Here is an 18,796-nt window from a genome sequence, read left to right on the forward strand (position 1 = left end):
TGAAGCTCAGTCCCAAACCCCAGAAAAGGCTTTAGATTGGGCTTCTGTGCCACCTTGAGGACAGGGCACATTTGTGGCAAAGCCATGGTTTTGAGGAGTCATGACAGTAGTCTAAACCATAGCATGTTGTAAAATTATAAGGAAGTTCCATCTGATCACCACCTGAGACTGCTTGATTTTATTTGGATCTCTAAGAACCTCAAGTGAAAACTCTACTTCCCGTGGAACAGGAAGCAAGTCAGAAATTAATGGTTCTATACATACAAAAGATTAATACATAAGGTCCTGTCGATATAGAGTCACCAGGAAAACCTGTGTATCAGCTTTAGATCTACTCCTCATCATTCTCTTTGTCTTTCCCTTGGAGAAGATGTTTGTCACAGGAGTTTAGGAAGCCTGCAACCTTCAGTTTTAAGATAGGGTGGGGACCAGTTATACAACTGGAGGGAAAGTTTGCCACTGATCTTTTTCTTTTGTATTGTATTTTGTTTTGTTTTTAAAAAACCAAGTACCTGTCAGATTTTATCTTCTGAAACCATGGTCTTTGAAGGCAATTCTAAAACTCAGTATTAGGTTATGCTTAGTGGTGGGAAGGAGAGGAGGAAATATTACTACAGGGAGCGGTTAAAGGGAAAAGGAAAAAACAATACCAGGAGGACAAAGGATGCACAGGAGTTCCTACTCGGCTGCCGGCTCGGCTTTTTGTCTTGACTTCTGTCTCTTCTGGTCCAGAAATCTAAACAATGACCAGCAAGTTCCCTGTTTAAAATTTGATCAGTGTTCTGGAGCTGCTCCTCATGTTTTCAAATCAATGGCATTAGTTTGAAAGTCCAGGCGGCTTTTCCTATTGTATCTAAAAATCCTCTGCTCTCCCGGTATGCAGAACTGTGCCAAATGCAAAACGGTTCATAGAGGAGAGTTTTAGGGTCATTCCTGTTGTGTTCTGCGATCTAGTACAGAGAGGGAGTCACATTTACCTCAGTCTTTTAAGGGGACAATTTGCAGCTCATGGGAGAAAATTGTGCTCCTTCCTGCCCCCGCCCTGGAGGTGACCACTGAGACAGAAGTTCTGGAGTTGAACCCATATGCTTCCTGGCAAGGGCTACCCAGCTGGAGCAAGCATCAGAGGCCCCTGCACCTGCTATCTGAAAGATAACCATAATCCCAAATTTTGTATTTACTATTCCTAGGTTTCTAAAAGTATTTTTGATATCTGTAAATACTATATTTAGTTTTGCTTGGTTTTGAGTTTTATATAACTAGAATGATACTATGTGTCTTCTTTCCAACTTGCTCTTTTTATTCATTATTAAGTTTATTTGGTTTGCTGCATATAGTTGTAACTGATGATGATTTTCATGGCTGTATAATATTCCACTATGTGGCTATACCACAGTTTTTTTAAAGACATTTGAATTGTTTATAGTTCTTGGCTGTTACAAGCAAAGCTGCTATGGAAATTCCTATACATGTCTCCAGTTTCATTTAAGATGCGTGTCCAGGTGTGGGAATTGTTGGTTTGTAAGGTATGAACATGCTCAGCTTTACCAGGCGATGACAAATTGTTTTCTAAAGTGCTTGTATCCATTTACACTCCTACCAGCAGAGTATGATACTTCCCATTCCTCTTCATCTTCACAGACATTTGGAATTGTCATACTTTGCAATTTCAACCAATCTAGTGACTATGTGACAGTATCTCATTGCATTTTAATTTCCATTTCCCTTCTTACTAAAGATATTGCACAGTTCTTCATATATTTAATTGGCTGCTTGAATGTGCTCTTTGATGGATTGCCTGCTCAACATTTTTATTCATTTTTCTATCAGGTTGTTTCTCTTTTTCTTATCTTTGTAGGAGTTCTTTGTATATTCTGGATATTAATCCTTTATTGACTATATGTGTTGCTAATAACTCTTCTAAGTTTGTGGATGGTCATTTCACAGTCCATAATAATGTCTTTTGATGAACAGAAGCTCTTAATTTTCATGCTTAGTAATCATTTTGTAATGAAATCTAGTGTCTTTAAAAAGTCCCTGTTCCAAGATCGTATGGTCTTCTATAGTTTTTTTCTAAAAGATTTAAAAAGTTTTTCCTACTCATTTAAATCTATAATCCATCTGGAATTAATTATTTGTATATTGATTTTTTCCAGCAACCTTGCTAAATAAAATAAACCGCCTTAGTAACTTTAATAATTTATCTGTAGATTCTTCTATATATAAAATTATATCTTATATAAATAATGGTGTGGATTTTTCTAATTCTTACATCTTTTATTTTTCCTGTCCCATTGCAGTTAGGACTTCTGAGTAAAAGTAATGGTAATAGACATCTTTATATTGTGTCTTATTTTAAAGGGAGCTATGTTATTGATGAACAATTGATAGAATGTTTCTTATAGGTTTTTTTAGGAAATATACTTTATCATAACAAAAAAAATTCCTTCTATTTTTGGCTTGCTATGATACTTTATCATAAATGGTTGTTGAATTTCATCAATGAAATGTTTACATCATTTAAGATAGCTATAAATTTTTTCTCTCATTGTTTTTTACTTGGTGAATTACATTATAAATTCCCAATTTTGAGTAAAATCTGCATTTCTGATATGCTTATGATACATTATATTTTTTACATATTGCTAGTGTTGGTACACTAACATCTTATGTATGAATTTTGCGTATTTGTCCATGTCCATGTTTCTCTAGTGCTATTTTTATCTAGTTTTCGTGTCAGGATTTCATTATTCTCATATAATGAGTTAAAGAGTATTCGCTATTAGATTCTCTGAGATTAGGTAAGATTGGAATTATCTATTGCTTAATGTTTGATGGAACTTACTTGCAAAACACTGTGGAGCTGGTGTTTTCTTTGTGGGGTGATTTTTAACTATTGATTTAATTTTTTTAATGATTATAGTATAACTTATTTTTTATTTCTTTTTAAATTCATTTTGGTAACTGTAGGGATTTGTCCATTTCACCTGTTTTCAAAGATGTTGGCATAAGGTTGTATCTATTCTCTATTGCATCGATTTCTGCTACTTTATAATTTCCTTTCTTTCTTTGAGTTTATTCTTTTTTGTTGTTGTGGTCTGGATTGGATATTTTTATTTTAAACTTTTCTTCTTTTTATATAAAAGTTTAAGGTTATAATTTCCTTCAAACTACTGCTTAGTTGCATCTGTAAGTTTTGATACCTTTTATTTTCATTATTGTCACAGGTTCAAAGTATTTTCTGATTTCCATTTTGATTCCTTCTTTGACCCATACATGTTTTTAGAAGTGTGTCTTTAAATTTTCAAACCTAGGAGGAGGTGGTTATTTCTTATTTTTGCTTTTAGTTACCTCTTCAACATTGATTATTAATTATAATGCATTGTAGTCAGAGAATTGACCTGTAAGGTACTGCTTTTTTGATATTTGTGGAGACTTGGTATGTGGTCTAGTAGTGTATATCAGTTTTTATAAATATTTTGTGTGTGCTTCAAAATAATATACCTTCTCCATTATGAGCACATGTTCTATGTGTGTCTATTAGATCAAATCTACCTATTAACCATGTCTGTGTGTGTCTTGGGAGGGGGGTGGTGGAGGGAAGGAAGGAGGGAGGGAAGGAGATGTGGCTTTGATCATTTCTCCTTATAGCTCTTCCAATTTGGGGTGTATTTTGAAGCTATCTTATTGGAGGTCTCCATGTTTAGAACAGTTATATCTTCCTGGTGAATTGAACCTTTATGAATGTTTAATGACTCTCTTTATCTGTAATAATTGTTTTTGCCCTAAAAATCTATCTTATCTGGTTTTAATGTAGCTACACCAGCATGGCACAGTGTTTTTCCTCCTTTTACTTTTAACCTTTCTTAATCCTTATGTTTTCGGTTCATCTCTTATAAGCAGCATATGGCTTTTTAAAAAATCTGTGTAAATGATCTTTACCTTTTCATCAAGATTTTTAGCCCATTTTAAATGACATATTTGGATTTATTTCTACCATCTTAGTTTGCATTTGTTTGTCCCCCCTTTTGCAGATTCCTTTCTAACATCGTTTTAAATTGATCATGATTCTTTCACTCCTCATTCCTTTTTCCCCTCTTCTGATGGTTTAGAAATTATATATTTTTTTCTCTTCTTTTAGTGTTGATCCTAGAACTTTTAACATGAATATTTTAAAATGTGTAGAGTTAATCAGTATCTTTAACCTCCTGATCAATACAAGGCCCTTGGATTTCTTTAAGTTCTGTTCTCTCCACTTCCCAGATGATATGCTACATTTGTCTAGGGCTTTAGTTCTATTTCAGTTTCTTGTTTGTTTGTTTTCTTTAAGTCAGTTGTTATTATAGTCAGCCCTCCGTATCCACAGATTCTGCATCCATAGATTCAATCAACTGCTGATAGAAAATATTCGGGGAAAAAAAAGAATTCCAGAAAGTTCCAAAAATCAAAATTTGTTTGCTCTGTGCACCAGCAGCTATTTACATCACATTTACATTGTATTAGGCATTATCAGTAATCTAGAGATGATTTGCAGTGTATGGGAGGATGTGCGTAGGTTATAAGCAAATACTATACCATTTTATATAAGGGACTTGAGCGTTTGCAGATTTGGGTACCTGTGGGGGCCCTGGAACCAAAACCCCACAGACACCAAGGTACAACTCTATTGTATTGTCTGGTCAATACTTGATTACATTTTCTTTGCTTATTTTTTTTTCTTGCATCTGAGACCTTTCTTTTTGTTTTTCATTTTTATTTTACATTGGAGTGTAGTAGATTTACAGTGTTGTTAGTTTCAGGTGTACAGCAAAGTGATTCAGTTATACATACACATATATCTATTCTTTTTCAGATTCTTTTCCCATGTAGGTTATTACAGTGTACTGAGTAAAGTTCCCTATGCTATATAGCAGGTCCTTGTTGATTATCTATTTTATATATAGTAGTGTGTATATGTTAATCCCAGCCTCCTAATTTATCTCTCCCCTCCACCTTTCCTCTTTTGTAACCATAAGTTTGTTTTCTAAGTCAGACCTCTCTTTTTGGATCATTTTCTTTTTTTTCCTGAAAAATATTCTTAAGAAGTTCCTATAGATGAGTATCTGCTTTTAATTAAAGTCTTGAATTTTTGTCTGAAAATGTATTTATTTTGCCTTCATTCTTAGACAATAGTTTTGTAGTTTGACAGTTATTTTTTTCTCTTTCACTTTGAGAATATTGTTCCACCTTCATCTGTGTCATTGGTTTTATCTTAATTGCTACTTCTCCTTAGGTAATGTGTTTCCTTTCTACTCCTTTTTTTTTTTTTTTTGTATTTTCTGTGGTGACTCTGATGTATCTAGATATGCATTTCTTTTTATTTATCCTCCATGGGACTTGTTGGCTTTCTGAATCTGAAGATTGGTAACTTTCATCAAAACTAGAAAATTCTCAGCCATTTTCTATTCTGGGATTGGATCTTCCCCATTTTTCCTTTCACCCTGGAACTGCAGTTAGATTCATATTGGATCTTCTTACTATGTGCCATATTACCCAATCTCTCTTCCGTATTTTCAATCTCTTCATCTCCCTCTGCTGCATTTTCTATCATATCTTTAGCTCCATCTTTCAATTCACTAATTTTTTTTACTTTTTTTTTTTTTTTACAACTCAATTACATTGAGTTTTTTAATTTCAGGGATTATATTTTTTCAGCTCTAGAAATTCTATTTGATGCATTCCAAAACCTGTCTGCTTGGTTTTAATAATCCAGTCTTTCTTTCTAATATTTGTCAATTCCCTCTTTTATTTTTTTATACATAGTTTACATTCTGTGCCTAATTATTGCAATATATTCAGACTTTGCAATTCAGATTCTATAGGATGTTTTTTCTGTTGTCTCTTTATGGTGGCTTATTTCTTTTGTGTTTAATGATTTTTTTTTTTTTATTGTGAACCTATGTTCCTTAAAATCTTATCTGTGGGAATTCTTTGTGGCCTGGGTTTAAAGTATGTTCTTCCAAAAAGGGTTTGTATTTTCTTCTAGTAGGCACAACTGGGCACTTGAAACTAAATTTAGCTTAAGGTCTTTTGGTCCACACAGTAGAATTCTGGCCTCATACCCACAAGACTTCAGGCCTGTGGTTAAAAATTCTCAAGGGAGGCTTTTCTTGTCTCCAGTTCCATCTGGAGCTGAGGTCAAGGCTGGCTTTTATCCCCATTGTCTGCCTGTGAGGGGCAGTTATTTTTCCCTAGGATCTCATTGAAGGCATCATCATTCAAGGGTCCTAGCTTTTTATGGGGCATTTTTACATTTATACGTTCCTAGTGGCCTGTTTGGTGATTTTAGGTTATGAGCTTCTACTTGAATGTCTGATTAAACTTGATATACAGGAATCCTGATGGCCTCAATGTGGCTTGCTTTCTTCAAGAGAGCATTTGCTTTTAAAACTTCTGCTGGTAGCCTGGGGACCAATGCATCCAAGGCCACTTTAACCGCCTCAAGGGGCCACAGAAACCCGGGAGCTGCCAAAATCAACCCTCCTGCCGCTCCCTCCCCCTAAGATTGGGCTCTTGTCCCAGGGCTAGAGGAGGCATTTGCCTCATGAAAACTCTGCCTTTCTTGGTTGCCTACTGCTTACATTTCAGATTCTGTCCCATTTTTTTTTAGATTTTCATCTGTGTGTGTGCGAAGTTCTTTCGGTACATGTGCATTTATGTAGAGCTCTAAGAGTCCCCTTATTTTCCAGGGAACCCAGCAATTACTCAGAAATATGTTGCTGCCCTTTATCCAGGATCTTTTGTATGATAGTTGGAAGAATGCCTTCTAAATATCTCCTCTGCCAACTAGCTGGAAATGGAAACTTCAGGTCATCTCTTGTCCTCTGTGTCTTTCTACCTACAGTCGGTTTTGGACAGAAGCGCCGCACTTCGAGTGCTGCTTCTATAATCCCATTAATTGCACCTTCTTCTTTTCACAGTTGGCAAAAGACCAGTGTTCTCAAGTAAATCCCTAAGGAGGACAACTTCACCCTCAATGCTAGCTAGGTTTAAAACCACCAGCTCCAGAGAGAACCCTAGTACACAAGTGAAAGGTGGAGACAACACTGATGAGATCAATACTGATGATACGATAATGGAACAAATCATGAACCCGTACAAAAACCAGCAAAATGGCCATGTCTGATCAGAAGCTATACCTTAACTTGTTAGTTGCAAGCGTTGCTCATTGTCAGCCTGAACTAATGTGATTTCTCACCTTTTATGTTCAATATTTCCCGCCCCCACCCCCCGCCGATTTGACGAGAGAATGAATACCAGGTTTTTATTTGAGATGAATAACATGTGGTTCTGTGGCGTCCTAGTAGAATCAGGTGGCTTTAATTTATGCTAACATGAGTGTTGTGCGTATTGTTACATAGAAACTCAGCTAAAACTGAAAAATGGCAGGCATTTCAGATGTATCGAGTGTTCATTTTAATGAATGGTTTTTAAGGAGGTGGTTAGAAATCCCCCTTCCAACATGTCCAGGATGCCTGGTTTCTTCTTTTAAAGTAGTTGGCTCCCCGGAATGACAGCCCCTGCAGCAGGAGGTCTCTGACACCAAGTCAGTGCAGCCAGCTTGTCCCACCACGAACAACATTGCATCGAGTGATTGATAATTGAAGGAGCTTGTCGCTTCCTGCTGAGTTTGTGTGTAATCTATGGATTATGAGCCCATGCTAAAATCTCAGGGAAAGCTAATTGTATCAATATCAAGTGTGAGAGAGATGTATTTATATTTTAACTCTAACTCTGTGACGTTACGTCTGTGTACCTGTTTTCATCCAGAAATATTGTCAAATGGTAAGGTGTTTCCTGTCTTCATCACAGTAAGCTTCCTTCCTGGGGAGGACAGGGAGACATTTAAATTTCCTGCTTGAGCCGTCTTTGAGAACTAGCAGGGCCACCTCGGACGAGTCACGGGACTCCCTGAGTTTATTCTGTTTGTCTGCCTGTGAGGTGGTTGATGGGGCCAGTGTTGCAAGGTGTGGGTTGTGGAATCCCTGTTGACGTGCAGTGTGTTTCCAGGAGGAACCAGAGACCCTGCACTACACAACCTTGAATTCGTGAGCTAAGGAAGTGATTTGCTTTGCTCTTCTCCTTCAATTCCTATGATGCCTTTAAGAAGAAGGTCTCAGTGTGATTCTGGTGTGTCTTGAGTGCTTCTCTCCTGCTTGCTTATATCCTTGTTGTATTTTTTTTAAGTATAGTTGATTCACAATGTTGTGTTAATTACTGCTGTACAGCAAAGTGATTCAGTTATACTCATATATACATATTTTTAAATATTCTTTTCCATTATGGTTTATGCTTGCTTATATCCTTGAAAGAGAAAGAGAGAAAAAGAAGTTCTCAGGCTCAGAACCTTCCCTCTTATAATAGCATGGAACTGAAATGTACCATTGCTTTCATTCTGGTGTATTTCTCCCACTCCTCCACCCTGCACCCCAAACATTTTACTTAAAAATATGTTTCACCTGTGGAAAAAAAAGAAAGAGAAGCACAATGAACACCATATATACCTTTCACCCAGATTCACTAAGAATTAGATTTTTGCAACACTTGCCTTTTTCTTACTCTTTTGCTCCCGGAATTCTCTCCCTCTCCGTCTCCCTCTTCATACGTGCTCAGAGAGGTATCAAATTCTGCTTAACTGTGGTAGTGAAGTGAATCATAAGGCCCATGTTGTTAAAAAAAAAAAATAAGGATTCAGAACTGAATTGATTTTCTAAAAGCCAACCATCACCCAGTCAACTCATCCAAGTATTGTTGGGTTCATTCAGAATCCTTTTAGGTTAGTTCAGTAGACTAATTATTTGGGGATTTCACAGGAGTTACCTGCAACAGCAGCAATCCTGAGAACCATCATACGGTACTTTCATTTTCCTTTGCTTTAATACCTCTTCATAGCTACCTGTACAATTCATTACATTTACCCAGTTTCATGTTTGGTAATACCTCACAGGAATCTTGCCCTAGCCACTTTTGTGCATCCAAGACACAGCCAAAAAACAGGAAGTCTGCAGAATACATATCGCAGAGACCATACCCCAAAGCACAGGGGCCGTCTTTACAGGCAAGCCCGTGAGGAATTTCTGTCTCCGAGCCTCTTCCCTCTTACTTTATGATGCATTCCCATCAGCTTGCTGACCTGGCCTAGGAACAAAATGGAACTGCTTGGGGCAACAGAGAGAGCTCTGGGCAGGCAGGCAGCAAGAGAGGAGACCATGTCAGAATTCTCAGGCACCCCTAAGAGCCGTCTTCTGTGCTTGGAACTTTTCATTTTATCGTCACATAGCCCCTAAGGCAGATGAGGCGCCTGTAGAAGGTCTCGCTAATAAACAGTGATGGGATGTGAACCCCAAAGTCCGTCTGTCTTGAAAGGCAGGCTGTTTCTATAAGGAGTTTGGGGAGGGGTTGTCGATCTGGGATCACAGAGTGCAAGACAGATGCTGGGACCCTTCTGGAACCTGCTAGGACTTTATCATACAAATGCACACATTGTCATTGTCACGGTTTATCGTGATGATCTTAAGGCATCTGGCAAGGATGGAATTTTGGTAACGGCCCTCATGAATTTTGCTGGTGCACATTACGGGGGTCGGGGGGTTCCTCAGCACCAGCTTAAATTTAACGGAGCACCAGAAGGAAGGAGACGCCTGCTACACCGTTTACACCAAGGACTCTCCTCGCCTCTTCCTTTCTCTTTGGCCTGCAGCAGGATCTCCCTGAGCCTCGAGGCCCACAGGGGTGGCGGGAGAGAAAGGGAAAGGGCTCCAGACTGACTCTCATTGGAGGGCCCACCCCATAGCCTTTCTGCCGGGGCCGCACCCTCAGGGAGTGTCTGGGAAGGCGTGCTGGTGGAGACCCACAGCCATCTCCCCAGACTTCCTACTCTCTGCCAAACAATCCCATCTGCTCCGACACTTGCTCGGTGTATGTGTTGTGGGTCCACTCCGTGCCTGGCACAGTGCCAGCCCCTGAGGACAGACCAACGACAGGACCCTGCCTTGTGGCGCTAACTCTCTAATGGGAACCACCCACACTGGACATCACCCCACGATCATAATGATGGTGGGAAGTGCTGTCTCTGGAGGGAACGTAGGGTGCTTACAGTTGGGGCTGTGTAGGAAGGAAAAGTGTGCCCATCTTCCCAAGATCTAGAAATATATCACCAGTGGATGAGTCTACGGGAGATGGAGCCAACATGGTACAGTGGAACATTTTCCTCCCTGCCCAGAACCTCCGGCCCTCACATCCGAGGCCAGATGCCACGTCTTCCACAAACCTCCTTGTGCCCTCCCTCTGCCCCTTCCAGCTGTAAGTAACCCTCCCCACCTGTGGGTGTTCATCTCTGATCACTGCCTCTCATGAACACCTTCTGTGTGCCAGGCACCATCAGAACTACGGCTGCCGTGCAGGCAGGATTGGTGCTCATTCCACAGAGTGTATGGCCGAACCAGGGATAAGCATGAGAGTCCTTGCTGCTATGCCAGGCGCTGGTGCAGGTGCCGGCAGGCGTTCGCCCACATCCTCAGCCCAACAACCCCGTGAAGCAGGGGGCAGATACTATACCCACTTTGTCAATAGGGAAGCACAAGGGAGGTCAGTTCACTGCTCAGACATATGGACACGATAACATGATCAGAGGTGTGATGGGTGCTATCGGGTCCCGATGGGAATGTATAGCAGGTGACCTAGTTATAGGGGAATCAGAAAAGAGTGAGAGTCGGTCTGATGATGTTACAAAGAGCTCAAGCTTAAGAGTTTGGTTCTCATCCCAACTCTGCTACTCATTAGCTGTGTGGCTTTAAGTAGATTACCAGACGTCTCCAGACCTCACTGCCAGCATCGGTAAAATAAGGATGCTAATATAACCACTTTATATAGAGTTAAACGCAATCATCTGTGCAGACGCAGCAGGGCGCCTGGCAGGTGGTAAGTTTAGTAGATGGTAGCTTATTGCTGTCTCGTCCGTGATCTAACCGTGACTCGCTTCTCTGTTCATCTGTGCACATCTTTGTGACAGTCTGGATTTGATTCCACCTCGGATGCCTCCCCCGGGACCCTCCCTAAGGCCGTGCATTTATATTAGGTGTGCAGTGAATATTTGTGGAATGAATGAATGAGGGAAGGGACGCAGGAGTGAGTAGCTGTCACCACATGGCAGGTATCTCTTTTTCCTGAACATCAGATTTAGTCTTCCAACAAAAGGCTCCTACCAGAGCCGCTTTAGAACAGAGCGGGCTTTTTTCTCTGAAGTACCCAGCCAACATCGCCCGGTGGTGTCTCCTCCGCGGTGTTGACAGGTATGTGAAACCAAGCACAGCTTGATTTTTATGGTTTAATAGAAGGGATGGCGCTTCCACCGCTGTCACTTCAAAAGAGTGTTGTTTTGATGTCTCAGCTGCACAACTTGAGTGAAAATGTCAATGATAGGAGATAAGCAGGGAAGACGGAGGTGTCAGGATTTAGGACCCTGTCTTCAAAGCAGACCCACCTGTTGGCACATCGCCGGATTGGATGTCAGAGCATCTACTGTGGGAACTCAGGGGGCCGCTGGGTGTCTCATCACAGGGGGTTTAATCCGTGTCCTCTCTTGTCTCCCGCCCCCCGCCCCTCCCCCCCACCGCTGTCCCCATCCCGCAGGAATGGCCTCACCAGCTGCCGGATGCGGACTGAGAGCGAGCCGTCGTGTGGCTCCCCGGTGGTCAGTGGAGACCCCAAGGAGGACCACAACTACAGCAGTGCCAAGGCCTCCAGCGCCAGGAGCACCTCGCCCACCAGCGACTCCGTCTCCTCCTCCTCGGCCGACGACCACTACGAGTTTGCCACCAAGGGGAGCCAGGAGAGCAGCGAGGGCAGCGAGGGCAGCTTCCAGAGCCACGAGAGCCACAGCGAGACGGAGGAGGATGGCAGGAGGCGCAGCCCGAAGGAGGCCAAGGATGCCCTGGGGGACAGCGGCTACGTGTCCCAGCACAAGAAGCGCCAGCACTTCGCCAAGGCGAGGAAGGTCCCCAGCGACACGCTGCCCCTCAAAAAGAGACGCACGGAAAAGCCCCCCGAGAGCGATGACGAGGAGATGAAAGAGGCGGCGGGGTCACTCCTGCACTTGGCGGGGATTCGGTCCTGTTTGAATAACATCACCAATCGGACGGCAAAGGGGCAGAAAGAACAAAAGGAAACCACAAAAAATTAAAAACAAGTCACTGATTTGTTTTGAACTTACGGCCATTTGGTTTCAGCATGTCAGGAGATTTCTAATGATTTGTGGCAATATCAGCAATTTATTATTTTTTTTTCTTTTTTTTTTTTTTTTTGGTTTGGTTTTCTTTCTTTCTTTTTCTTTTTCTTTTTTTTTTTAATTTGCCCCCCTCCTTTGTTTTGGACCCTTAAGAATTTTATGTTTAAAGGAGATTGAAGCCATAGAACTCATATTGACACTCAGCTGTTTTACAAAAGCTTTTCATTATCTGAAGACAAAACCGAAAAAGCCAAAATTACCATTGCTTCCTCCAGCTTGTCAGAAACCCGTGGCTGAATCCACAGGGATGGCAACGATAATGCCACGGGGATACACATCTGGCACTTAGAAGGCACGTGTGCAAAGTAACCATCGATCAGGCCCAACCTTTAGGTTTAAAAGGTCAGGATGTGCACCCAGTTGGGTTCGCTGAGTGAATGCACATAAGGCAACTGAGGAGAAGGAAGGACCCCTGGTCCCCCTAGGAGCAGACCCAGGCTCGCGGCACTGGGCATCAAATTGTGCCAGGAAAACCCCTGGCATTGCCCCAAGCGTGCGATGCGGGGGTGGGGAGGCGGTCACCAGTCCTCTGTGCTTCTTAACCGTGAAGCCTAATAGCATCTTCCGGGGTGGACACTGGACCGTTCATGTTCAACAGGTGTCAGTGACTCATGAGAAGAAACTGGATCAGTTTTTAGTGATGTTGCTAATCACTGAATTCTGTTCTACATTAAATGAAGAGAAGGTTCCACAAGCCATAAGCCTGAAGGTTGGTCCTGCACACGTGCGCGTGCACACACACACACACACACAGACACACCACACACACACACACACACACACACACAGAGAAAGAGAGAAAAAAACTGATGCAAAACACAAGCTATGTCTTCTTAACTGCCCAAGTGAAAATCAAGTTCCAAGAAATTACAGTAGCTGTTAACGAAGGAAATCATGGTACAAATCTTTTTCTGTCTGTCAAAACCATTTGATCCAAGTGAAAACAAAACAAAACAAAAAGCTACAGAACCTGCCATTAGTATTGTGGTGTACTTTTAAAAGATGAAAGGCACATTGATGGACAAACTAAAGTAAAACATGGCAAAAAAGAAAGGAAAACAAATTCCTATACTGCCCTCAAAATGGAGTTTGCAATTAATGTCAGTCAGGATTCATCTTTGCGAAAATCAATGATTTCCACATTCAGCCAGTGTAGCCAGCAGAAATTTCTGATCCACAATGCATGGAATTCCTTTGAAAAAAGAAAAAAAAAATCACAAAAACACAAACTTTTTTATTCAAAAATAAAGTTCTTGTAAGGTAAACAATGTATTTAGCATGAAGCATGAATTATTTTCATATAAATATAGAAAATAGAGAAAAGGCTATGCCTCTAATTTTTAAGCCCTTAGGCTTAGAGGTTCTTTTGGTTTTCTTCTTTTTTTCCTTTTATTTTCCTTTCCTTTAATTTTTTTCGTTGTTCCCCCCCCCCCTTTTTTCCAATTATTTTGTTTTTGTTTTTTGAAGCAGGTGTTTAAGGTTTAACCTTCTTCAGGGACAAATTCTGACTGTTGGGGAGCTTACTCTGCAATACAAAATCTCTTCATGTTCTGGTAGGGCCTGGATGGTGGAGCTCTGCACTGCCTTGTCTGCACTTCAGCCCCGACCCCCTCTGATTCTCTGTTGAAAAGTGTGTCCTTTCTCTTTGTCTGTACATGTTTACCATGACGCAATAATTTGAGGGCAAACTTAGTAGTGAGTGTGTATGATAGAATCAAGAGAATTATGGGACGCTGACTTGAGAAAACCATGACCGTGATTTGGTTTCGAGGAAAAAGGCAGTGAATAATTATGCAAATTCACCAGGAGAAGGGGAAACACACTAATGGGCCTTATTGGATGAGGGTGTGAGTTAGGGTACACGTGAAGGAGGAAGTGACACGGGTGTTGGAAGGACCAGCCCCAGATGTTTTCCCGTGACGCCATCTCATGGTGGGAAGGAGGGGCTGGCCATCTCTACCACCTGGGCACACGAACCAACCTGGAATGAAGCCCACCTAGATTGTGAGCGCTGAATCTAGACAACCAGATGATGCCACGCAGACCAGAAACTCCTGTTATCTTTGCCTAAAAGAAATGATTTGGGGAGATCCAGAGAACCCTCTAAAAGAATTTGATCTTCCACCCACATGGAAGGGAATTTTAAAACATAAACAAAAATGCCCACTCCCATGGCTCAAGATACGATGGTTGAGGGAGAGGGAGGGAACTGGGGTGATCTTGATTTTTAAAATAGGACAGGGTGGGCCATTGTGGAGCCCATCTATCTGCCAGCACCAGGCACTGCCAGAAGCTCCATCAGCCAGGACGGTGGAAATTAACTGGTGCATTTTCTTCCTCCGGGTTGCTGATGAGAGAACCTGAGGAAAAAAAAAAAAAAAGATCTACACCCCCGCACAGGTCAGATTCATTACCTGAACCTGAAAACTTCCAGCACACTTGTTCAGGGTGTAGATGGGAATAAGGATGTCTTTTTGAAGTGCTCTGTTCCCTCTGTCTGCCCAAACATCTGACACCCCAAAAGCCATCCACAGCTGCGGAACCTGGGCGACACTTTTTGTGTTGTCACCTGACTGAGCCCACCTCAGTCCCCCACCCTCACCCCACCCCCAAGGTCAAATTCAGACTTCCCTCCTGAAAGACAGAGGTAAACATCCAGGACTGTTTCTGGCAGGGGATTTCTTCCAATTCAAACCCCACCGTGGGCTGTCTCCCCTCATTTCCTTTTTCTAAAGGAGCAAAGGCCTCTTTTAGAAAATAATAAAATGCAATGTGTGTGATTTACTTTTCTGATCTCTTTGAGAAATAGATAAATATCTTATAAAAGTGTGTTCTTAACTCCAGAACCACTCTTTTTGCATAAATACCTCATCGGGCAGCTTTCTAAGTGTTATTTTTCCTGAGTCTCCCTCAGTCCCTTCGTAGGAGCCGCTGGGAGACCTAGGGGAAACTTTAGTGAGGGTACTTTTTTCTATTTTTCTTCTGTTTTTGGAGGCATACACATTATGCATAACCAAAACAATGGCTCAATTGTGTTTAACTTTGTATTTTGATTGTTGAGAAAAAAAAAGTATCGATGTGTATGTGGCCGTTTGTAGTGAATTCATTGCAGAATCAGGTTGTCCATGTCCTTGCCAAGCCAAGGGGCAGGAGGCACCCTCTCTCACCCCCTCCTCCAAGAGCAGTAGAGAATTTAAGCACAAGCCTATTTGTGAAAGAATATTTTGCTCAAGTGTAATCACTTTAGTCTTGGAATTTCTTCCCAAACGTCAGGTGTTCTTTTAGCTTCCAAACTAGCCTATGTACTCATTAGTCTGACAAAAAATTGCCTGAGCACCGTTCCAGGGGTGTGGTGTTTTTGCTTTCATTTCTCCTGCTGGGAGAAGTGGCGTTTCATGTGTCATTCCAGTATCTCACATACTCACGTGGGGCAGGGGGGAGGGGAAAGTGGGGAACTATAGCAATATTTGAAGATGCTTTCGGAAAACAAACGTGAACACATCCGTCGGCACCATGACATCTACAGTTACTTGCTGTTGGTCCTCGGACACATTTAAGAGAAAGAGATTGTAAGCTCTTTTTTTCTTAAATGATACACACGTAGACAGTTATTTTTATGCTTCTACAGTTGTCTTTTATCTTTACCTAGTATTATGTGGAAAAGGTTTGCATCATAGATTTTTTCCCAGCCTTATGATATACCCTAAGCTCCTACTTCCCTTCCCCCTCTCTAAGCAGTATATATACGTTCAAGAGTTCTTTGGTAAAACTGTCTATCTGAAGCTAAGTGAACCCAACCCACATCGAGATGGTGGTGTGAGAAAACCCTGGCCAAGACAACTGTAGCAGGTTTTAGTCTTGGGGCTGAGTTTTTAGAAGGGATGTGTGGGAGGCTTGTCCTAAGAGCTGATTTTCAGCGTGTCTAGCCCTTGCTAGGCATGGCTGTGAATACCACGGGGCCACTGGAGAAGGCCATCGCACTGAATGGTGGTCTCACCCCGGACGGCTTCAGGCTGTGAGCTCTGTAGAGTGAAAACTGTCCGGATGGCTTTTGTGCCCAACTCAGTCCTGGGACGCGGCAGGACTGCTCAGCACCAAGTGCTACCAGGTCCTCCTTTCAGTGACCGCCACTCCCCGTGTGCGGGCCCTTGGCCTCTGTCATCAAAGGGCTCTTGGAGAAGGAATCAGAGTTATGTACAAGTGACCTACATGGGAGGGTTTTCCATATGGGATTGGATTCAACTCAATGTGACTTCTCTTTCCCTTTTAAACTTGATTCAGGTTGGGACTCGTATCTTTCTGGTGGATCACAGCTGCCCAGATGTTGCCTTTTTCTTTTTTATGTTTCTGTAGAGGAGTATTTTTCTTTCATCTTCAGGATTTTTTTTTTTTTTTTTTTTTTTTTTGCCACCAAAAGAACGCATTTGAACTCTGTGTCCCCTCTTGATTGTGACTTAACCAGTGTTGACAGTTAAATCCTTTGTGTCGTAGGTCCCAGCTCGAATACTATATCAAACACTGTTATGCACATAATGCAGCACTGTGATCTAATTTAAATAATACTTTTTTATTATTTATACTACTATATATAATATACATCAACACTTTTGCTATATAACCTAAGTGATAACCCTCTTTTTAGTTACCTGCCAAAACTCGGGACTTTGGTTTATATCGCAGTTAACACAGTTACAAAGTTGTAATGGTGTCTTTTTTTTTCTTTTCTTTGTAACGGAATGTGTAAATCAAAGTATATACGTTGTGTGGTGTTCCCCCTTCTGGAATCCCATGAGGATTTACACATGGCATTCAGTGTTCTGTATAGTCCCGCCTGCCTTTGTGAATTCATCTGTCAACCCCTCTTCCTTTGAGAGAGAGCCGGTGACGATGGTAAACTCCTGTTCTCTCTCTCTCTCCCCTACTGGTTATTCTTGAATTAAGCACAGACTGATCAGCTCCGTTGCTTTATCATGAATATTGCGTGTGACCTTGCAATTCTTCCACAGTTCAGCAAACAAGTGCTAGCTTCACTGACCAAAAATTAAGGAAGGAAAATCCGATTTTTAAAATGATCCATCTTTTAACAGCCGAAACCAATGTGTCTATGGTGCTGCATTTTGCTGTCTGTCCGACTTTTGAAATCAGACTTGGGTGAAAGATCACTTCTGACTTACTGTGATCATGCTCACAAGTACCCTTCCTGTTCGTTTTGTTAGTGTTGAAATCAAGACTATTTATTTGGAATAGATGCAACAGTGTTTTCCACTGTATTTCATTTGCAAAAGTTGAGAATAGCCTTCCCTACTTTTTGCAAAGAGTTAATATTCCATATTGGATTCTCAAAGACTTCGATATGGTGAATCTATCAAACCTAGAAATTGTCTTTCATCCTTTCATGACTGTGGCCTGAGTTCCCAACCCCTCCCTTTTTTTTTTAGATGAAACTCTTAGCACAATTTCAGTTATTTAAACATTCAGCATTTCTTGAGTATGTATGTTGAGACATCGACGCTCACAGCTGATTCAGTAACCAGTTTCCTGCTGTCATTCACACTCACTACTTATACTGCCATGGTAACAATGTGGAAGAAACAAGTATCCGTGTGTGTCTGGGAAGCATTATACACTTGTACATTTTTTTATACTCTGATTCTGTAACATTTCTGAGTTCTGCTTTTGTTTTACAGAAAAATAAATAAATAAATAACAGTGATAAAGCAATCAGAAGACAAGAGGTTTACTCTCAATACTTAGGGTCATGTGACCTCTGGCCAATAGACCTCGATGGCCAAATTCATTTACTAGAGTAATAAGGTTTCAAAAGCCAATTTTTTTCGGTATTTTTTCTGTATGAAACTGCCAATATCATGAATAGAAAGGGAGAACCGTAGAGGAGACAGTGATATTCAGCTGCGTTTGTGTTACCTAGAGGAGCAGTGTGGAAGCAGGCACAATCCGCCGAAGTTTAGGGACCTGATGGTGTTGCTCTGGAGGCATCCATACTTGCATTTCGCATTCTTCATATGTAATCATATTGCCAAAGACAAACTATTTCATCATTTATTGTAAATAACACTTTTCCCCAGACCTACCATAAAGTTTCTGTGATGTATTGTCTTCCAGTTGCAATAAAAATTACTGAGTTGCATCAATTGAAGAAAAATGCCACGTAGTATTGTGTGCACTGCGTCTCCATATGCAAATGCTGAGCAGTAAAATCATTTATATTTCTTACCTGCACTAGGGTATGTGTTCTGTTCTTTACGGTCTGGTGTTAGAGTCTCCACTGTACTTATCTGTGCCTATCCTCATGCATGCTTCTTTTTCAGTAGCAAATCACACACCTTTTGCAAATACACAGATTCACAGCCTAAGGGTGGGCTCACCTGTGGAACCCGGGAGAATTCCAACTCTGACCTGAAGAATTGTTGGACAGCAGGCCTCCTGCCACGAACCTTAGAGCTTGTGGTT

At 41.3% G+C, this 18,796-nt stretch overlaps 1 protein-coding gene across 6 annotated transcripts in view; it reads left to right on the plus strand.

Moving 5' to 3' along the window:
- The window catches only part of FOXN3 (forkhead box N3), a 406,382-nt gene extending 387,905 nt beyond the window's left edge, over window positions 1–18,477 (plus strand). For all 6 annotated transcript variants that reach the window (XM_082451369.1, XM_082451372.1, XM_082451368.1 and 3 more), the window contains one exon: window positions 11,671–18,477. In XM_082451369.1, coding sequence (XP_082307495.1) covers window positions 11,671–12,220 — 550 coding nt within the window. In that variant the 3' untranslated portion in view covers window positions 12,221–18,477. The remainder of the gene's footprint in view (window positions 1–11,670) is intronic.
- Window positions 18,478–18,796: the final 319 nt, after the last annotated feature.

This window comes from Balaenoptera physalus (assembly GCF_965194825.1).
Source record: "Balaenoptera physalus genome assembly, chromosome: 2".
Classification (NCBI taxonomy): Eukaryota; Metazoa; Chordata; class Mammalia; order Artiodactyla; family Balaenopteridae; genus Balaenoptera; species Balaenoptera physalus.